The 20987-nt window shown below is 46.0% G+C and overlaps 1 protein-coding gene across 1 annotated transcript in view; it reads right to left on the bottom strand.

The window, feature by feature from the left end:
- Window positions 1-20987, bottom strand: part of ARHGEF3 (Rho guanine nucleotide exchange factor 3) — a 304371-nt gene that overhangs the window by 263802 nt on the left and 19582 nt on the right. Inside the window, exon 2 of the mRNA XM_038566117.1 lies at window positions 4921-5015. Within this exon, the coding sequence (XP_038422045.1) occupies window positions 4921-4964 (44 nt within the window). The 5' untranslated portion in view covers window positions 4965-5015. The remainder of the gene's footprint in view (window positions 1-4920; window positions 5016-20987) is intronic.

The raw sequence follows: 20987 nt of genomic DNA, 5'->3' as shown, positions 1-20987 counted from the left end.
TGACCGAAACAGCTCCAGCCTAAGGACAAGATGGAAACTGATAAGGGGATCAAGAGAACAAGGAACAACAAACAGCAGAACTAACCTGTATAGAGGTGAGGGCTCCCGAGCATGTGGGCTACACATCAGTTAGCCCTGAACATGAAACAGAACACGGTGCTGGGGGCAAATCTCAGTTTGGGATACAGCCCTTCATGTAGCCTTCTAAAAATCACTGTTTTCTAGCCAGTTCAGTTCACCGAAGCTGCTCACAGGCTGAGAGCCTACTGTGTGCTGGGCCCTGGGCCAGATGTAGGTGTTCCTACACCAGGCAGAGCCAGCCTTCCAGGACAGCAAAGCCAAGCGGAGCTGGCACAAAGGAGGTGCTCAAGACATACTGAAATATATGAGTGAGCCGGAGAAGATCTTTATTTTCATAAAGAGACACACATTTACACAAGCTGAGAGTGAAAGGCCTTCATAATTTCTTATTTGAGTATTTTCCCAAAGTGCTTATGGCCACTAAGCAGTAAAAGGATACTGATCAACTGACTAAGTGACTGAATGAATGAATGAATGAATGAATGAACGAACGAACTAACGAACTTAAACCTTTCCATTTCTTTGGCATGGGTTAAGTCCTAAGTACCCACCCATTTCACCACGAGTCTATTTACAGTAAGGATTTATAAGAAGTGCAAGGACTCTTCCCCTCAAAATTTCCCTCTTTGAACATCAGAAATTCCACTTGCCTAACTCCACTGCTGTACCGCTGAGGAAACTGAGGCCCAACAAAGCAATATCCATCCACAATCACTGGTGACAACAGAAAACTGAACTCCCCAGGGGCTTAATCTTCTACAAATCCTGTGTTCTTGTGAGTTGGCACCTGGAGCTAGAAGTGGTGAGTCATGGCGGCTTGGCCAATAAAGGCTGTAGGGAGCGGTCTCCTCAAGAAAGTCACTAGATTAAAAGACAAACACCACAAATCACTGGAGCAAAACCATGTTCCTGAAGAGGGAAGTGCAGTCTGTGGGCAAGGACTCCAGGAGCAGCTTTCATCGGGAAAGTGGCATTGGCCCCAGGAGAGTTGAGTTCCTTCTTTCCAGCGGCAGTCTCTGTCACAGCACCTCACCTCAGGGACCCAGGGCTCACCGCTCTACCCCCTATACTCATCAGTCCAGAAACACTGCTGAGCACCTGCTGTGTGCCACACACTGATTAGATGATAAGAAGCAAAACAGGTAAGATATGGCCCCATGGAAATCACAGTCCAAGAAGATAAACACATGCAAGATGAGAACTTATGTCAACTGATAATCGTTTCTAAAACACAAGTCTGGGGCGCCTGGGTGGCTCAGTCAGTGGGGCATCTGCCTTCAGTCCATTTCTCCCTCTGCCCCTCCCCTTACTCATACTCTCTCTCTCTCAAATAAAAATCTTTAAAAAAATAAAAAATAGAGCACCTGGGTGGCTCAATTGGTTAAGCATCTGCCCTCGGCTCAGGTTATGATCCCAGGGTCCTGGGACTGAGCCCCTTGTAGGGCTTCCTGCTGAGCAGGAAGCCTGCTTCTCCCTCTTCTCTGCTGCTGCTCCCACCACTTGTGCCCACTCTCTCTGTCAAATAAATAAATAAATAATAAAAATAAAAACAAAAGTCTGGCCCTATCAGTCTCCTGATAAAAAATCTTCCTAGGTTCCTTACACTATGTAAGAATAAAAATAAATAAACAAAAAATGAAAACAGCCACCTTTATTGGGTGCTTACTATATGCCAGGTGCTTTACTGTGATTAACTTAGGATATGCCCAACAACTCTCTGCAGGAGATACTGTTATTATTCCCACTGACCAATGAAAAATTAGTTTTCCACCTAACCACTGCTCATAGTGTGTGCCTCCTGCCCCCACCCCTGACTCTGGATTCTCTAGGAACTCATCTTACCTGTTTTGTTTGTTTTGTTTTGTTTTGTTTTGTTTTGTCTCTGCTGCACAGATAGTATTCAGTAAATGCCCACTGAATGAATAATCAATTGATTGATCAATAGGCACGTTTCCTTCAAGCACTATTGACTAGTAAGCTCAATTTCTGGAATAAGTCCTGGTCAGTGTTCTAATAAGGACACAAAAAGTAGTTGTGGTGTACAAAGAGCCAGAACCAGAGCCTGAGATCTGAGACCAAGTCTTGTCTTTATGTAAACTCAAACAATCACATCATCACCCGAGGCCTGACTGCTTAAAACTATAGGTTAAAAAGCAAGAAATTATAATAATGAGCCTAGGATCATCTGGGTCTAAATTTGCATGTCTCTGAAACGTCATGGGAGGAGGCCACAGAAGATCTCCAGAATTTCACCACTGTCTGCTTTAGAATGAGATCAAAACTTACAATTCTAGAGTAGGGTAACTGATTGGGTCTATGGAGCCGAGTGACACAGCCCCCTCCACAGCTCAGTGGGTGTACTTATCCTAATAAAGCAGACTTACTCCCATGACAAATATGTGCAACCTGGTGTTTAAAAAAAGAACCGAAAAAAATATTTTAAAAAAACAAGTCCAAGAGCACCTGGCTCAATCACAGGAGCAGAGGAGCAGTGTAACTCTTGATCTTGGGGTGATGAGTTTCAAGGCCCACACTGAGGGTAGAGATTAATTAAATAAATAAACTTAAAAAGAGAAGCTCAAATTTGAGTCCTCTGCTCCCTCATAACAGCAAATCAAGACTTTGTTACACTTTCAAACTTTCCCAGGAAGGTGACCTTTTTAGAAGTCAACCTGAAATTTTCTGATCAGCATTAGCATCTGCAAGATTAAAATCCTGCTATTCCTTCCCCAACCCAAAAAAGGTGTCTTGGCCTGAAACAATCTTTTCTTTTGCTTGCCCCACTTTCCTTCCTATAAAAACCTTCCATTCTGTACACCTTCTCAGAGCTCCTTTCTACTTGCCCAGTTCACAAATCGCTTAATAAAAGCCAATCTGATCTTCAAATTTACATGGTTGAATTTTGTTTTCTAACACTGGAAAACCCCTTTCCAGGGGAAGCACTTTGGACAAACTCAGGTAAAGCTGCCACCCCAACTGTACCCCAGAACAGAGGGGCTGATGATATATGCAGGAACCCATGTACACATGCCAGCTGGGCACAAAACCCAAAACCAAATTCTCAGCTCCCACCTCTCCTCTGGGAAGGCCATACATGCAGAATAACAACTGAGTGTGTGGCCAGGAAAACTGCAAACGTGGGTGTGATGGCCCCATAGCTATGTTCGTAAGGAGAACTCAATGTATGTCTGTCGCTGCAAGGGAGGGCAACACTAGGAGCTAGAGTTCTGTGGTGAGGTAAGGTTTTTGTTGTTTGGGTTGGTTTGGAGTGAATTTCTGTTCTGATGTTGCCTAATGGCCATAATGAGGATAATAACACAACCCCTATCATATAGGGCCATGTGAGAAGTAAATGAGATATGTCAGCCCAGTGATCGACACACAGCCTGACACATAGCATCACATGGTTGCCACTGATGATGGTGGTGACAGTGGGTGGTGGACGGAACCACCCAAAATAGGAAAACCCAACCGAAGGCTCTTCAAAACCAGAAGTCAAGAAAGAGGTAATCCTATGATACAATCCTGTGATACTCTCCTGGAGAAGCATGCTTTTTAGGAAGGAAAATGAAGTGGTACCCACTCCCAAATAGAACCAGGACTGCTGTCCTGAGGAGAGATCTGAGAAGATGAACCTCCCCAGAGTAGAAAGAAGGAGAAGGAAATGACAACCATGGAGAGATCCCATTTTTCACCCAACAGATGAGCAAAAGTGGAAGAGCATGAGGAACTGAGGTGTAACAAGAGGGCAGGCAAATGGGAAATGTGGCGCCCTGTGGACAAGTGGTCTTTAGAGAATGATATGGCAATATTTAGTAAGATCTTAAATGTATATGCAGGATGGTGCAAAAATTCTACTCCTCAGTAACTTCCTAGAGGACTATCTGCCCGTGTGTGTGGGAGGCACTTACCAGAAAGTGCCTCCCAGCAGTGATATAAGGGGAAACAATGGGACCCACCTACCCACCACCCATAGGAACGTGGCTCAATAAACAGTGGGATTCTTATACTATGCATGCACAATTCATTTCATGGCAGATAAAAACAAGGAAAATGCTCATGTACTGTCTTGAAAACATTTTAAGACATATTACTGAATTTTTTTAAAGGTTACAAAATAGACCAATAAGCACAGTATGATTACATGCAGCAAGAGAACAGAAAGAAAGAAAAAAAAAGAAAGAATGGCTGTTTTCTATGTATATAAGCACAAAGAAAAAGTTCTAGAAAGAAATGCACAAAAGTAGGTCACAGTAGTTACTTCTGGGAAAGGCAGGTGTGGAGTGGGGAGCCTAGGAACGAAATTGGGGAAGGGTGTATCACCTATTTTTAACTAGGAAAACTATGCATCCCTTGGGCATTAAAATAAAATCAAATGAATACATTTATTTTAAGAAGAAAAAAAGGAGGTGGAAGAAAGAGAAAGATGTGGCTGCCAAAAGCTAAGGGGCTGTCTCTGCCTCCTCTCATGGACTGGCCACCTACACATGGAGACATAACTCATCTGAGCAAGTGTCCATAGATTCTAGGAATGAGTGTCCATAGCTTTTAGAATCAAATATATAATTCTAGACCACATTAGTTCTATTTATACCAACTTTCCCTTCTAAGTCTTAGAAAAATTGCCTCATACTTAACAAAGGTATCCTCCTTTGGTATCAGAAATTGGAAATAGGAAAAGGAAATACATGAAATTCTGCTATCTCCAATTCTTGATGGCCTCCACTGACATATACAGACAGGTGAAGTCCTACATTGCATTTAATTGTTGCATGTGATAAAAAAAAAATTGTTGCATGTGAGAATTTAAAAATTTTTAATCTTTAAAGATATGTTTACCTTTCCTTGTTTTCTTCCATCCCTCTGAAGACACACTGATTCATTACTGTGGAACTGTCTAGAGACACAGCATGGTTGGCCCAGGCCTTCTTTCTGAAAAAGCAAAACAACCAATGTGTATAACCTGGATGTATTTATATTATAAACACACAAAGAGTTGCATTAAATATATACAAGGGGAATACATCAAAGGCTATCCAGTGTCCATTAAGATCCTTTCTCCCTTTCTTCCATAGTTATTTGAGTTTTATCAGGGACTACATCTCCCCAGCATCCTTGCAGGTTGGTGTCACCAGCTATCTAAGTTCCCAATGGAATGAGAGAAAAAAGGTGCCACTTCCCCATCTAGGTCTCAAGATGTATACACACCTCGTCCACCCTTCCTACTGACTCCCACTGGCTAGAACTCAACTTGGACTGTGCAGATGATGACCACACATTTGGAAATAATAGAGCAACAAGATAGAAGGCACCTGGGCCTGTGATTGACTCCATGGAGCATGACCACCCTCTCACCTTAGAACTACTATCTTAGGGATACCTGGGTGGCTTAGTGATTGAGTGTCTGCTCAGGGTGTGATCCCAGGATCCAGGATGGAGTCCCACATCAGGCTCCTTGCAGGGAGTCTGCTTCTCCCTCTGCTTGTCTCTCTGCCTCTCCCTATCTCTATCTCTCATGAATAAATAAATAAAATCTCAAAAAAAAAAAAAGAACTACTACCTTAGAGATTTTATTTTTTAAGTCACAGTTTTATTGGATCCTATTTTTATGACTAGTTAACTCTCATAACAGTTGGCACTATCATTAAATATTCCCTTTGGGGCCCTTCTGAGGGTGGGTTTAGTTATTTGGATCGTACGATATGCTAGGTCTATGGAGACAGGTAAGGCCAAACTATTTTGGTCACAGCTTTGGTAAAACCACATGTAATTTAAGTAGTACCCAATCATTGTAGAGGGATGAAGATGTTAATGAACATGTAATGCCTTCAGTGTGAAGACTGTCATGAGCAGGGCACTGGGCAGAATTAGGAACACTGGGATCTACAAGTATGAGTTGTGAGCTTTGCTTCACAAAATGACTACTCAGAGTGGTAAGATATCCCAACGAACATGATACCCACATTTAAGGATTTGAGTCTGTGTGCTTGAAAGCAACAGAAACCAGGAGAGACATGGGGATGAGATAGAGAGAGACCTAGAGAGAGAACATTCTGATGGGTGGAGGATTCTTCTCACTTGCTCTTCTACCCTCTGAGCATCTGCCCCAAGTGAGTCTGAGCTAGGATGCCCAGCTGCCCTCCTCAGCTTCAGGTACTGTATTCCTCATCACTCGGGGTGGGTTTAGCATTAAAGCAGAACCTCTTCCGACAGTATGGAACAAACCCAAACCAGCTGCTTCATTTGGTGTCAACCAAAGAAAGAAACCTACATCAGTTTCAACCTTGGAAGCATTGGCTTGGAAGCATCTCTCAAGACCATATTGAGAGATGATGTATTGGTCTTCAACCTGGCGTCTCCTATGCAAAAAGGGGGGTCAGGGTAATTTTGACACTTATGATCTTCCATGCTGATGCATCACCTGTTTTGACTGCTGAGCATCAAATCTGCTTGGCCCAATCTCCTGTCCATCCTTTTCCATCTGCCCACCATGAGTCTGTCCTTTTCTGGATCAAAGCACCATTAAGGGGGTACCTGGCTAGCTTATTTGGTAGAGTGTTCAACTCTTGATCTCAGGGCTGTAAGTTCGAGCCCCATTTTGGGTATAGAGATCACTTAAAAAACAAAGTCTCTTTTTTTTTTTAAAGGCACCATTAGGATAAATTCTCAGATCCAGGTGAGCAGGACCAGATACCTTGGACTCTTGCACCCCAAGGCATTGAAAAGAGTCAGTGTTGGGGAGAATCCCCAGCCACAGTCTCCAATGCTGCTCTTTTATTTAACTTGCAAAGAGAGCACATCATGAGATATTTTTAGCATCTGGATCCTTGTCTGGGACCACTGCTCTGGCTTCCATCAGGGCTAACTTCATCAGCTAAGGCATGTGTATTACAGCAGGGCCCAGAAAAAGGCAAGAGGGAAGATGTGGATCCTGGAATGAGGAGAGACGGAAGGGTAGTGAGACATGGACTTGGAGTCTCAGAGCCACCACATCCCCACCAGCCCCACTATGAAGGGAGACGGGAGAAAGTAAACAACCCACACCAGAGTCACTTCTGCAGCTGTGAACACCTCGGCCCACCTCGGCTCAGCCTGGAAGCCACATGAGCGCAATGTATAAGCCCTTCCACAGCATAGTAACTGCTGCAAGAGGGTTCGACACTTACATCTCCAAACTATGCCAATTCTCCTCAAAGCCACATTTCCCGAGCAGCTGTGAGAGGTCAGGGCCTACCCTCTAAGAGAGCACCAGCTGGTCCTGGGTCAGGGTTTCAGGTTTTCCCTCCCGGTACTGGTGAAAGTATTCCATAGACAACCACTGATGAACCATCACCCTTCTGCCTGTGACAAGGGGCAAGGATTGAGGGCACCCAACTCTGCACCCCAGCACTGAGGGGGTGCCCAAGGGCAGCCACTGTCACAGATTATTTCATCCATTTCTCACATCAACCCTGGGAGGCAGATATGCTTTACTTTACAAATCAGGAAACTGGGCACGAGGAAGTTAAGATTTGGCCAAATACCATACAGACAATAAAATGGTAAAACCGAGACTCAAACCAAGCATTTGATCTGGGAGTCTGTGCCCCTAACCTGTACATTACAATGTGCATGGTAAGGCTCAGTAGGGGCTGAATGAGTGAACGAATGAATGAACAAATGACGAACAAATAGTTTCAAAAGTAGTTTCAGGAATGGGGGCTGTGAGGAGAGTGTCTCTGTAATGCCCTAGAAGGGTGGACTATGAGCCTGACCCCACCCACCCTGGATGCCAACCAAGTGGGTGATAGTCTCAGACCCCTCCCCCAAGAAAGCCACTCAGTCCCTTGAACACTCTGAACCCAGGGTTGCCAACTTCTATAAAAGGAATTTATGAGCTTAATACCGTTGTCCCTAATGACCACAGCTACCTCTGATTCAGCACCTGTGTGCAGGCAGTAAACTCAGGCCTCCAGCTCGGAGGCTTCTTATCCACCCACAGCCCACAGGGAAGGCAGGACCACATCCATTTTACAAATGGCAAATCCAGAGCTCCGAAGATTGTGAGTAGCCTAAAGTCACAGCGCTTACGTGAGGGCAGTTTTCAAACTCTGAGCAGCCAGCTGAACAGCACAGGCCTTCCTGCCACTGCCTGATACCCACCACTCACCCTGGTTAATCACAAAGTTGCCAAGATAAGTGGTGTTCTAACTCTGAAGCTGGAAAGTTCTGTTTTAATCTAAAGTTAGTCAGTATTTCCCATCCCAGTCACTTCCATGGAAGAGGAATTCCACGTCCCCCAGCTAGAAACTCTGGCACCACCACTTCCTCATTCCTCTCCTCAGCATTGACACCATTTGCTGAGCACCAACTTCCTGCAAGGCACAACTGTGTCCCTTGGACACCAAGCCCTGCTACTTCTTCACCGAAAAATCTCTCTTCTCAGGAAGCACCGGGTATTAGTGAGAACGTAAAGAAACCACAACTCTCACCCCTGCTGTTGGTGGGAGCACATATGGATCTAACCACCTTTGAGGACTACAGGAATACTTGCATTTGCCCCTACGTCTTTATGTGCACCAAGAGACATTTTCTAGAATGTTCTCAGTTGCACTATGCATAACAGCCCTCTATTAGTTTCCTATTGCTATTATAACAAATTACCACAAACATAGTGGCATAAGACAACACAAATTTATCATCTAATAGTTCAAGAGGTCAGAAATGGGTCTAAAATGGGTCAGCAGGGCTGCATTCCTCTGGAAGCTCTAGAAAGCAACCCATTCTCTTGCCCTTTCCAACTTCTGGAAACCACCTGCATTCCTCAGCTCATGGCCCCATCTTACATTTCAGAACCATGTAGCATCTTCAAATTCCTTCTCTCATCTCTGTTTCATGTCTCATTCTCTGCACCGGACCCTCCCAATGCCCTCTTTAAGGATCCTTGTTACAATTGGTCCCTTCCAGATAATTCAGGATCATCTCTCCATGTCATTATCCTTAACTAACATTGGCTAAGTCTCTTTGCTGTGTATGGTAACTTAGTTATGGATATTACTGGTCAATGGGACCTGTAACCAGGGATTAGGTCACGAACATCTTTCAAGGGGCCATTATCTGGCCTAACTCAAGCCCTAAACCAGAAGCGACCCCAATGCTCATCAGCAGTAGTATGAATGAAATAAATGGTGGTAATTCACAGCAATGAGAACAGATGAGCTACAGCTACTTGCAGCATTAAGGATGGCTCTTCACAAGATACCAACACAAGAGCATCTGCCATATGAGTCCATCTGCAGAAAGCCCAGAACCAGGTCCAACTACCCAAAGCTGTTTGCAGTTGGGACGGCAGTTGTAGCAGGGGAGCAGTAGCTGAAGAGGGCCTGAGGGAGCTTCTAGAGTGCTGGCTAAGGGTCTGTTTCTTAATATAGGTGCTGCTTACACGGGTGTGTTCAGTTTGTGACAATCTATCAAGCTACAGTTATGACCTGTGCCCACTTCTGCAGGTATGGTATGCTTTAATAAGAAGCTTTGGGAATTTTATGACAAGTAATTGTATCTATTTAAAGTTTCCCCCAACCCCAACCAAGTTCTCAGTAATCCTCTCAACAGATAAGGTTGCTGCAAGTTTGTTTTCTGTAAAACAATATAGCCACATGAAACCCCCCAACTTTGCATCCTATAATTCCAGGTCAATAGTCATGAAAATATAATAAGTGCATTTATAACTGAGGAGGAGGAGGAAGAGAAGCAGTAGCTTCTCTGACTCTCTCATCCCATTTCCACTCCATAGGCACATGTCATTTCACCTCTGGATGAAGCAGATCCGAGCTGGCCCCCTCAACACCGCCTACCCTGACAATGGCTGCCCACCCAACTGGCCTGGAATGTTTCCCTGTCACTTACCACATGGTCCTTCCCCTGTCCCTTCTCCACTCCTTCCACCCCTCTGACATGTCCTCAGGGAGCCCCATCTTCTCCCAGGAACTCCCCCCGCCCCAGCTCCTGTAAGACTTGCAATACAAATCGCACCACTGGGACTTACTTGCTACTGTCACATACTGTTAGTAGTATCAAGTACCTTAGTCTAATCTCCTCCAAAAGACTGCAAACACAAGAACAGAAATCAGGTCTTAAACGTTCAATTCTTACTGATGTAAACTTCTTGTGCTAATTAAGAACTGCTACTGATATTAACAGCCTTTGATGAGCATCTACTTCACATCACATTCAGTACTCCCCATGCATTATTTCACTTCCTCTTCTCCCCCTGACCCCAGTGAAATGGGTGCTATTATGATCCCTCTTTTGAATAGGAGGAAACTGAGGCACAGAATGGCTAATTGACCTGCTGAGGGTCCCAAAGCTTATCACAGGAAGGATGGGATTTGAACCTATCCAATCTGATTTCAGAGTCCATGCTTTTGACTCAGATCCCACTCTGCTTCCCTAATGCCCTCCACCCAAAGCCAGAGTTAGGTATATTATTAGTATTTAATAAACACTGTGACATGCTTGATCACAATACATATAAAATATTTTATGTGTTATCAAACCCCTCACCAGTTACAAATAACAAATCAAGACTCTTCACCAAATAAAATCTTTTTAGCCTCAGATCTCAAAAAGAGGACACACCCTCTGGAGAGGTTTGCAGAGGCTCTGCATATTCCTTGCTTTGCATCATGCTTGGCATTCAGGAGGCTTTATAAACATTTATCGGCCAAAGTTTGTCCTCCAGGCTTTTATCAGAATAGGGAGAGAGATGAATACATTTTTTTTTTTTTTTTGTCTGCCAATCTCAGGGTCAAAGCCAACGTCAGAGTTGAAGGCTGATTGGACAACCCAGTCTATGACCACAAGGTCCCAAGCCACCTGCCCCAGATGACCTCACCTCCTCGATGGCCAAGAATTGTGACCCAGAGGCCTTGGCTAGTACCAAGGCCACCACCCCTGAGGGCTGCTGAAGCCAGTAAACTGAACCAGAGATAATGGCACCAGCAGCTCTGCTGTCCCCAGAATATCATGTGGTGGCTGGCTCAAGCCCCAGCACTCTCTCCCTTCAAGGCCCACCCGCAGTCAGGTACCAAGCAGTGCCCTGACCAGCATGGACACAATGGTGCATCGGTACCATCCACTCACCCTCATTCTCTCACAGATCAGCTCCAGTGTCTATGTGGATACAGAAGAAAGGGCCTGTGCCCAGGAGCATGCAGACTATTGAGAAGTTATTTTTAAATGGCATCCTTTGAGGAGGAACATGGGACTGACTGGAGGTTAAGGTGGGCTTCAGTTATATCTGTACCCCTAATATTTTTACAAGAACAAAAAAAAGGGTTTAGGTATTCTGGGAATTACTAAAATGGTCTCAAAGTTTCTTTTAATAAAAAAAACCCCACATCATCACAGTACCACATGATAACACAGTAATCGAGAAATATATAATTACAAGGGGATCAAGTGCCTACATCAGCCTGAGGGACGCATGGAAGGCTTCTCAGAGGAGGCACTGCCTGGGCTGAGTTTTGAAGGAGGACTAAGAGCTTGCCAGGCCAAGAGTCCAGGGTTGCTCTGGGTGAAGGACACAGCATAATTAATGGCAAGGAGGAGACAGAGGTCACAAGAGAAGAGGATAGAGGGCAGTAGGAGAAGGGCTAGGACACCACAGCACCTCTTCTCAGTGGGTTATGCGCTAAAGTTAGGTGATGTAATCTATGCTGAGGGTTCAGCCAAGAAGAGGCACTCATGAGTGGTTGGCATTATCTACTGTTACTTGTTCCTGGACACTAGATTCTGTGGCTGTCACAGGGAGTTGCTGGGGCAAGAATTTGGAAACGAGATCCCCAAAACCACCCTCTGAGAGATACTTTGTAAACTCAACCACTCATGTGCCCTCGGGCTTTCCTAGAGCCCCCTCATGCCCCACTAGAGCTCCCTCCACACTCTTCCCTCATCCAAATCCCACTCACGTGCGTGCACGTCTCTCCCCAACTGCACTGGGTTTCGTGACACCTCAACCATGAACACAGTGACAAGTACAATAGTTGTTGAACAAATGAACAAAGCCAGCTAACTGCACTTCTCCATGCTAATGAGAGATGATATGAACCTGATGCAGAATCCCAACATCACAGATGCCATCCTCACACAGATGAAGAAATAGTCATGGGGAGCTGGCCATCCCAGAATCACAGAAAAATGAGGTTCCAAGAGGCAAAAACCCCTTAGTACCCACCCAGGCCCTCAAGTCACTCTATTAAAGGAAGATGTATCCTGGAGACCTCACAACTCAGGTACCATATCCCTAGACATAAAGTCAAGATGCTCCAACGATAAAATGGGTGCAACAGGCTGATGTCATTTTCATATTTGCTCCAACTGGTATTTTGAATTCCACACTTGCCCTCTTGTCAGGCCACCTCAGGGTTAGGCAGGTAGCTCTCCACGTGGCTTAATTACGTGGAGAGGCAGAGCTGAGTATGCCATGGTGGCAGGTAACAGTTCCCATTCTCACTGCCTAGGTCAAGGCTGCAAGTGTGAGCCCAGCAAGCATGTTTGGGGGGGCATGGACAGGAGATTAGGTGTCCTCAGGGCCTCATCACAAGTCTCCAGTCTCCCCAGTGCGAGGTCACATCCCAGTGCCCAGAACGAGAGTTCAGTGCAAATACCACTGGTAGCCAACTCCTGTCCAGGTTGACTGTCCTTAGGCCAAAGGGTGTTCTGATTTCAACCAGGGATCTCCTCTCCTATATGATTCTTATGCTGGGGTGAGTTCTCATTCTATAAAATAGTTCCAGGGCAATAACAACAAAAAACGTTTTAAAAACCTCACTTCCTGCGAAACCTCTATCACTTGCCTGCCTCTCTCAAAGTCTCTCCAATAATGTCTTTAGCGGACACTTGGTACATTTTTATTGATGGACAGAGAGCATGCTTATCCATTCATAGAGCACCCAAAGGTAGAAGGGATAAGACACAGTGGTCAGAGCAGTCGGGGTCCCCTGTCTTCCCTGATGGAAGATGGACATTGTCCAAGCAGAGCCTGTCTGAAGGAGGGGACGGGCTGCCCAGGGCTCACCATGGCCCTCACTGTCCTCCTCCTCCTCCCCACAGGCAACAGTGACAGGAGCCTTCCTGTGTACCAGCCACCCCGTGGAGGGCTTCAAATGCTCGGATTCCATTTCACCCTCTCAGCAATGTTGTAAGGCAGGGGCTCTTATGTCCTTCCCACAGATGTGGAAACAGACATGCAGAGGGGCTTAACTGACTTGCCCAGGCTCCCAGAGCTAGTGAGTGGAAGGGAGAACCAGGGCACACACACACTGTCCCTCCTCCCCCAAATAAAGTCCAAAATGAGGATGACAGTCATATAAAATAGTCCCAGGAAGGGGTCTGTGGCAATTTTCCCAGTTGGGGGAGAAAGCTGGATTCCTTGGGCATGGGAAGATTTTCTGACCTGTTCCTTCGCCAACTAGGGCATTTGTTAAAATGAACTTCACAGAACTGACACACATGACACTCACTACCTCAGCTGGAGGACGGCAGTGGGGTTCACCCCGTCATTCATTACCCGCAAGGACAAATGCCTATAAGTAGAGCATGCCACTTGCCCAAAGAGTGCTTCAAAACACCTGCAAAAAAGGTGAGCTCTCTTAAAAGCTCAACTGGAAACAATGTTTCATGAAATTGTATGTAGCTAGCCACTTGGAGACAATTTAAGATTCACAGGAATCTATGCGGCTCTAATTTAGGGAGGAGATGACCAAGACCTATCTAGGACTGACTCTCCCCCCGCATTAGGTCACAAAAGATCCCCATAAGACACACACTGGTAGCCACATTTTACAGAGCAGGAGCCAAACTCCAGCATAAGCAGCTTGGTCAAGCTCCAGCAGCCAGAACACAACAGCGAGGACTGCTGGGTCTGTCTGACTCCTGGGCCCAGGCCTTCAAACTTCCAACATCCCATAGGCTCTGGCACCTGAGTAAACACACAGCCCGACTCTCCTATAAAATAAAACACTCTGGCTAAATCTTAGCTCCATCTCTGTGCTCTGACCTCAAGTGTCAGCTAAGAAAGACCCTGCAAAGGGGAGGAGCAACTGCAGCCTTCTGACCCTGCAGCGCAAATTCTGAAGTTAGTGGGAAAATCCTGCAGCATCCAAAATTTCCCTGGAAAGCCCCTCAGGAAAGTGCCTATGGAAGAGGGGCTCCGCCTCCCTTGAGGAGCCCAGCACACACCAGAGCTAGAGTCAATGGCTGCGTGTTCAAATGCACTCCAGATAGTCTGTGGTCGGGACAGATTCATACATAGGGCTGCCCCACACTAGCTGGGGCACTCAGGATGTGAGCTTGGGGAACCCTCCAGAACATACACTCACTTCAGTGGAAAAGCAGGATCAAATATTTGTTTCTTTTTTCTAAGAGCTTCTAGTTTAGTTCACATAAGTTAAACACAAGAAAGATGTGATTGCATGATACCATAATTCTGCAATAACACGATCTTCCATTTACTACTAGAAAACTCTATTGCAAACTCTAAACACATTGACAACACAGACAACCAACTGAAGCCTTGGATTCTGAAGTTAAGACTACTGGGACTGTAATTTGACCTCTGCCACTTAGCAGCTACGAGATCCTGGAAAGGACTCCTGTGCCTCAGTTTCCCCAACTATATAACAGGAGATGTAATGGTATCTATCTCATGGGGCTTCTGTGGCAATTCAAGGAAACAGTGCAAATGAAGAGGCCAACACAGAGCTTCACAAAGGTTAGTGTGCCCTCCCTCTTCAAAAAAAACCAAAAGACAAGAAAGCAGAGGGGCTCACGGAGAGGTTAACAACTTCTCGGAGGTCCCATGGTGAGTACGCTCCAGAGTCCACGTCACAGCCAGCACTGTGGGTCTTGTGGGGCTGGGTGTACAAGAAGAGACCTGACTGGAATGAAGTGACCCAGGGCTGCTAGGTCTAAGAGCCCAGGGGACAGAACCTGAAGCTTTAGGAGCGAGAGTACTATGCAAACAGGAAGATAGAATGAAATGGGGGAAAGTCCTTCCAGAGAATATAAAATATCTGGTGAGGAACCACCCAGAAGGCAAGATTATACAGGCACAGAGATCTCAGGAGGCAGTAAATTGCCACCTCAGTCACAGTCACAAAGAAGACAGTGGCTTGAGTGCCAGTCACCCTAGATGAGCCTTGGAGCAGTCCTCCTCCCCTGCCAGCCCAGACACGGTCAACCCACCCAGCACCCTCCTCCCTGACCCTCACAGTCTTGGCAAGATCCCCTCTAGGATTCCAGATCCCTACCCTTCCCCTCTGAGAGGCACACACCCACAACACACACAAGAGATGACAGCAAGAAATGAGCAATCTAGAGCTGGGCCAGCCAAGTCACATATCCAGTACTGTCCTGGCTCTGCCAGCTACTGAACATTCACTCACTGCTTAGGCCAAGAGTGAACTAGGGAGGCCCCTCTGACACCGTAATGGGGACTCTATCACATAGCAGCCTTGCACAGGTCAAGTAAGACTGCACCTTCCACAAAACCTACCTGGAGATATGCAAGCAGCAGGAAGAGAGGAGTGAGGGGGACCCTTCCATTTGGTGGTAATCATTTCCCTGTGGCCAGGGAGGAGTGGACAACAGAAAGGGGCAGATGCTTCTGGAGGCGAAGCCTGGCATTTGAGGCCTTTTCTCTGCTGGGATGAGAACAGCTGTTTCTCATCACTCCCCTCTCAAGGGGCTGGCAGGGAGCAGGAGACCACAACCCAAAGCAAATCTGAAGGCATAGAGCTCCCACGTTGTTGGGACATCAGCTGTAATAAAGACACTTGCCTTTGTGTAAGTTTTGGTAGCAGTGGAGGGACACTTGAGTTCAAAACAGCAGGACATTTTAATTCCTACTAATAGTAGGAGAAGTGCAGCTGCTGCCAGTACCCAGAAACTCCACCTGGTGACCTGGCACTAAGAAAATCAACCTCACCCAGCAGGGCAGGATGTGCCAGGGCATGTGGCTTGAGGACAGGGCCTTGCGTTTCCATGATAGAATCAGAGGATGTCAGAGCCAGGAGGACCCACAAAACCCACAGGTGTCTTGACTCAGCAAAGCACAGAATTGCACATGCACAGAATCATGCTCGGCCGAAGCTTAGGTCTTCTGAATCACTCACCAAGACTGTTTTGGCCTGGGAATCTGCACTTTAAAGACCACTCTCAGGTGATTCTGAGGCAGCCAGCCCAACACTGGGTTGCTCTGGGAACACAATCAGTCCATCCTGCTGGGTTTAACTATGGACATCAGGCCATATTGTTGATAGTTCATCCATTCATGTGTTTGTTGATTCTAGTAACATTTACCCAGGGTCACCCATAAGACATAGCTCTTGTCATTCAGGAGCAGCTGGGTTCACCTGGGGAACTTTTCAGAAATGCAGATGTCCAGGCTCTACCACCTGTGATTTAGATTCTGAGGGACTCAAAATTCAGTGGGAAAACCAGAGCAAGGCCTGACAAGGAGAAGGATCTGGAAATTAATGGCGAGGCAGGCAGTTCTGACCGAGGAGCTAGGCTGAGCGTGGCTTCATGGAAGATGAAGAAAGATCTTACCCAGCACCCACTACATGCCAGCCCTCGACTACTGTTAGCACTATGAATATTCACCACCACATTGCAAGACGGCTATCTTAACCCCCATCATACAGGTGACAGCGCAAGATTAAAGCAAGTGAAATGACCTGCCCAAGGTCCTGGCATCAGCAAGGCCAGGCTGGGATTTGAAATCCAACAGCCAGAGCACTTTTCACTACCATTCGGTCCTCCTCCTGAGTCCCAGGCTCAGGGAAGGCCACTTTTGTCCACCCATGCTGTGAGTCCAGGAACCAGAGAAGTGGCCTTGACCCTTCTCTCTTCTCACCCCTTATGTACAATGAGGCCTGGCTCTTTGCCCCTCTCTACCCTCTTCTCTTGAACTCAACCTCTCATCCCCCTAACCATCTCTATTATGAGCCGTGGTATTTAAAATACAAGCCCAGTTAGCCAGGTCAGTCCCTGGCTTAATCCTCTGCAAGGCCTCCTCAGAGGCCTGAAGATACAAGTCTTCCTCTTAGGTTTGCTGCAGGTCTTCCAGAATATCCCCTCCCTTCCCTCTCACTCCAGCTCCTTCAGCTCAGAGCCTTTAGCCGACCTCCAGGAATACCAGAACTCAGTTGGGTCCCCAGACTCTTCCAGAAGGCAAGGCCACAAAGCAGAAACAGCTCTGACCTGACCACAGCTGAGCCCCTGGGGACATAGCAGTGGTGTGTGTGGCAGGGGTGCGGGGTGGTCGTTGACTGGTCATGGGACTCTGCAACTGGTCTGAGGAGCAGGTATGGTGGTAGCAGAGAAGCCAGGCAATCAGCGACTGGTCACACGGGCCAGGGCCAGACTGGAAAGGAAAGGCTGTGAACACCACAGAATGGAGCTAGGGCATAAGCCTGGGGACAGCCCAAGAGGCTCTTGGAAGCAAGGGAGTGATATGACCAAATTCGACTGCACACGCTATTAGTAGAATTATCATTTTCTCTCAGCTCTTTGAAAGGCAATCTGCTGATAACCACCAAAATTTGAAATCTGCATGCCCACTGATCCAGTAATCAATTCCAAGTCAATCAAGGGTACTCACTGTAGCATCCTTCTATATTAGCAAAAAAGAAACTGTGACCTAACCAGCCAACTGAAGAATAAACTGTAGCAGGCAAGTCCATAATCTATCTCTTCCCACCCTTGGAGTTGGATGTGTTTCAGAATTCATAAGGTTTGCATCTTAGAAAGATAATATGAAGTATGTACAGTGTGTTACGTAAAAAACCAGCAGGGTGAGATGCAGCCTTAGTCAAATATGTATATATTTCTGCAGCTGTGCGTGTGACTATTTCTTCTACATACTATAAATAGCCTCCTATTAATTCAGGTCAGCTTTGGTCATCAAATGAGTTTGCATCAAACTTTCTTAGAGGCATGTAGTTTTTTTTATGCTTATGCCGTCCCGATCAGCCAGCCCAGAGGCCTGGAAATGAAGCATGTCCCTCTCCTGTCAGAAAGACACCTGCAAGAGCATCTAAGCACAGAGCCAGAGACCCCCTAGAACACACACCATGCCCTGGGGCCCCGAGGTCCATTAAGCTCAGAGATCTGTCCTAGCACAGCCCCTGGGCTGCCCCAGGCAATCGACACAACAGGCTTTAATTTGTTGTTGAGGACCAACCCAGGGTGTGGGTGCTGAGTGATGTGCCCGGGCAGACAAAGGCAGGTTCCACTTCCTCGCTGGACCCTCTCCAACCTATCCTGTAACACCAGCCACCACCACTGTTTAATCCTCAGCTTCAGGGAAAGCTAACCTCTGGGCAGATTCCCTCCCTGTCCAGATTGAGACATTACAGGGAGTCTGAGGAGAGCACCGGAGAGATGCACACCACTCTCTTGAACAGCACCACAATTAGGAAAGGCCACCTTCCTTCTCAAGCACTGGGCTTTTGTGCCAGGTGAAGACCACGCCAGGGGCTGGTGGTGGTGTTGCTCCCACCACAGAGTGGGAGGGGATGGGCGAGGACGATTAGGAATCCCTGGGAGAAGCAGCATCACAGGGAACATGAAGGCCTCCCCTCCGGCCTACCCTGGTCTCAGACAGTGTTTTAGCTCCCTAGCCTTCTGCTGTGGACTCTAGAAAAAAGACTACCATGTACATTTTCCCCCACTGTATACATCAATAAAATAGTTTGCAAATAAATACATAAATGAAATAGTTTGCAACATACATAAACCACACAGATCTTAAGTGTACAACTCAATAACGTTTTTTGATATTTATAGTCCCATGTCGTCACCAACCAAATCAAAATACAAAACTCCCAGGCCCCTAGAAGGCTTTCTCGTGCCCCTCCTGGTGACTGCTCTACCCAAAGGCTTGCTTTCATTGCAGAGTATATTCCATTGCATGGATAGACAATTTGCTTACTGGTATGGCTGTTAATGCCCATATATCCAAATGCCTATTTGGATTATTCCCATGTTTTAGAAATTACGAATACAGCTGCTATGATCATTCGTGTACAAATCCTCAGGCACTCATATGAACTCATTTCTCTTGGGTATACACCTAGAACTGCTGCAGCACAGAGAGTCATATGTTGAGCTTTGGTAGACACTGCCAACATGATCTTCCAAAGTGGTGGTACTAATTCCTACCCCCACCAGCAGTGTATGAGGGGTCCAGCTGCTTCCTATCTTTAATAACACTTGTATTGGTGGTCTTTTTCATTTAGCCATTTTGTGTGGATGTACAGTGGTATCTCATTGTGGTTAAATTCTTCTGATGACTCCTGACACCTTTCCATAGGTTTATTGGTCATTTTGAATCCTTTTTGGTGACATGTTTGCTCAAGTCTTTTGTCTTTTTTATTTTAAAGATTTTATTTATTTATTCGTGAGAGACACAGAGGCAGAGAGAGAGGCAGAGGGAGAGAAGCAGAGGGAGAAGCAGGCTCCATGCAGGGAGCCCAACGTGGGACTCGATCCCAGGTCTCCAGAATCACGCCCTGGGCTGAAGGCGGCGCTAAACCGCTGAGCCACTCGGGCTGCCCCTTTTGTCTTTTTTATATTGGGTTATCTGTTTCTTATTGGTTGGCAGACGTTCTTTATATATTCTAGAGATTAATCTTTTGTTGGACATATGTATTTCAAATATCTTCTCCCAGACTGCAATTTGTTTCTTCACTCTCATAATAGTGTCTTTTGATAGAGTCCTTAATTTTAATGAAATCTACTTTACAAACTTGTTTCCTTTATGATAATGCTTTTTATGAACTTGTCTAAGAAATCTGTGCCTAGCCTAATTTTCATTCTTCTCTAGTATTTTCTAGAAGCCCCACTGATTTGCCTTCCACATTTAGGCCTTCAACTCACCTCCAGTTATTTTTATATATATGGTATGAGGTAGCGGTGGCTTGCATGTACTGTAAGTTCTGTCAACTGTGACCACAAACCAAACACAAGAAGGACCAATTGCTGTCATCACCAGAGGTATATGTGGTTTCTCTTTACTGGCCTTTACTGGATCCTGCAGAAGCATCTAATTCCTGCTCACCACTGTAGCCCAACAAAATTCAGATGTACACATCTCTATTGTTTGAGAGAACTTCTAAACATAAACCATATACAAACCACTGTCATCTCAGGGGAAGCTTCCACAAATTCCCACAGTCCATTTTGACAATTGTACATAGGCCAAAATCTTTTTAAGATACAAAATGTAAAATAATAATAATAAATAATTAATAATAAAATACAGAAACAGTTAAGTAGGAATATGCATAGAGACAATGTCAGATGGCACCTGGCTGTCGCATCTGCTGGGTACCCACTCTCTGCATCTACAAGGAAGTTAGAGAGGCCACAGGGTATGACCAGGCACAGCCCCTGTTATCACCATGCTCTCAGCCTAGGGAAGAGACCATGAAAACGGGGGAAGAGAAAGTAAACAGGGAGAAGCACTGAGGGAAGTTCCCCCTTGCAACATTTGAGCCAAGACCTACGTCTGCAAAGGAGCTGACCCTGAGAAGAGAAGGGATAAGAGCATTCTGGATGGGAGGAATGGCATACTCAAGGGCTGAGAAAGAACAGAGATTGGGATCTTGCTAAAGGCACGACAGGGAGTGGCAGAGTGTGTGGGTGAGGGTAAGACCAAGATTGGATTTTTTTCTAAGCAGAACTGGAATCCACTGGAGAATTCTACTACATCTCAGCCATCCTCTTGAACATGCACCACATGAGCTCTCTGAAAGGACGAAGGGCATTCAGTCAACTTTGAAATCCTTCTATCACACTGTGGTTGGGCCAGGCAAAGACCCATTCTCAGCCTTGAATGTGCTGGTATACACATGCCCGTG

This window comes from Canis lupus, chromosome 20 (assembly GCF_011100685.1).
Source record: "Canis lupus familiaris isolate Mischka breed German Shepherd chromosome 20, alternate assembly UU_Cfam_GSD_1.0, whole genome shotgun sequence".
Lineage (NCBI taxonomy): Eukaryota > Metazoa > Chordata > Mammalia > Carnivora > Canidae > Canis > Canis lupus.
This window is presented reverse-complemented; position numbering and strand designations above follow the sequence as displayed.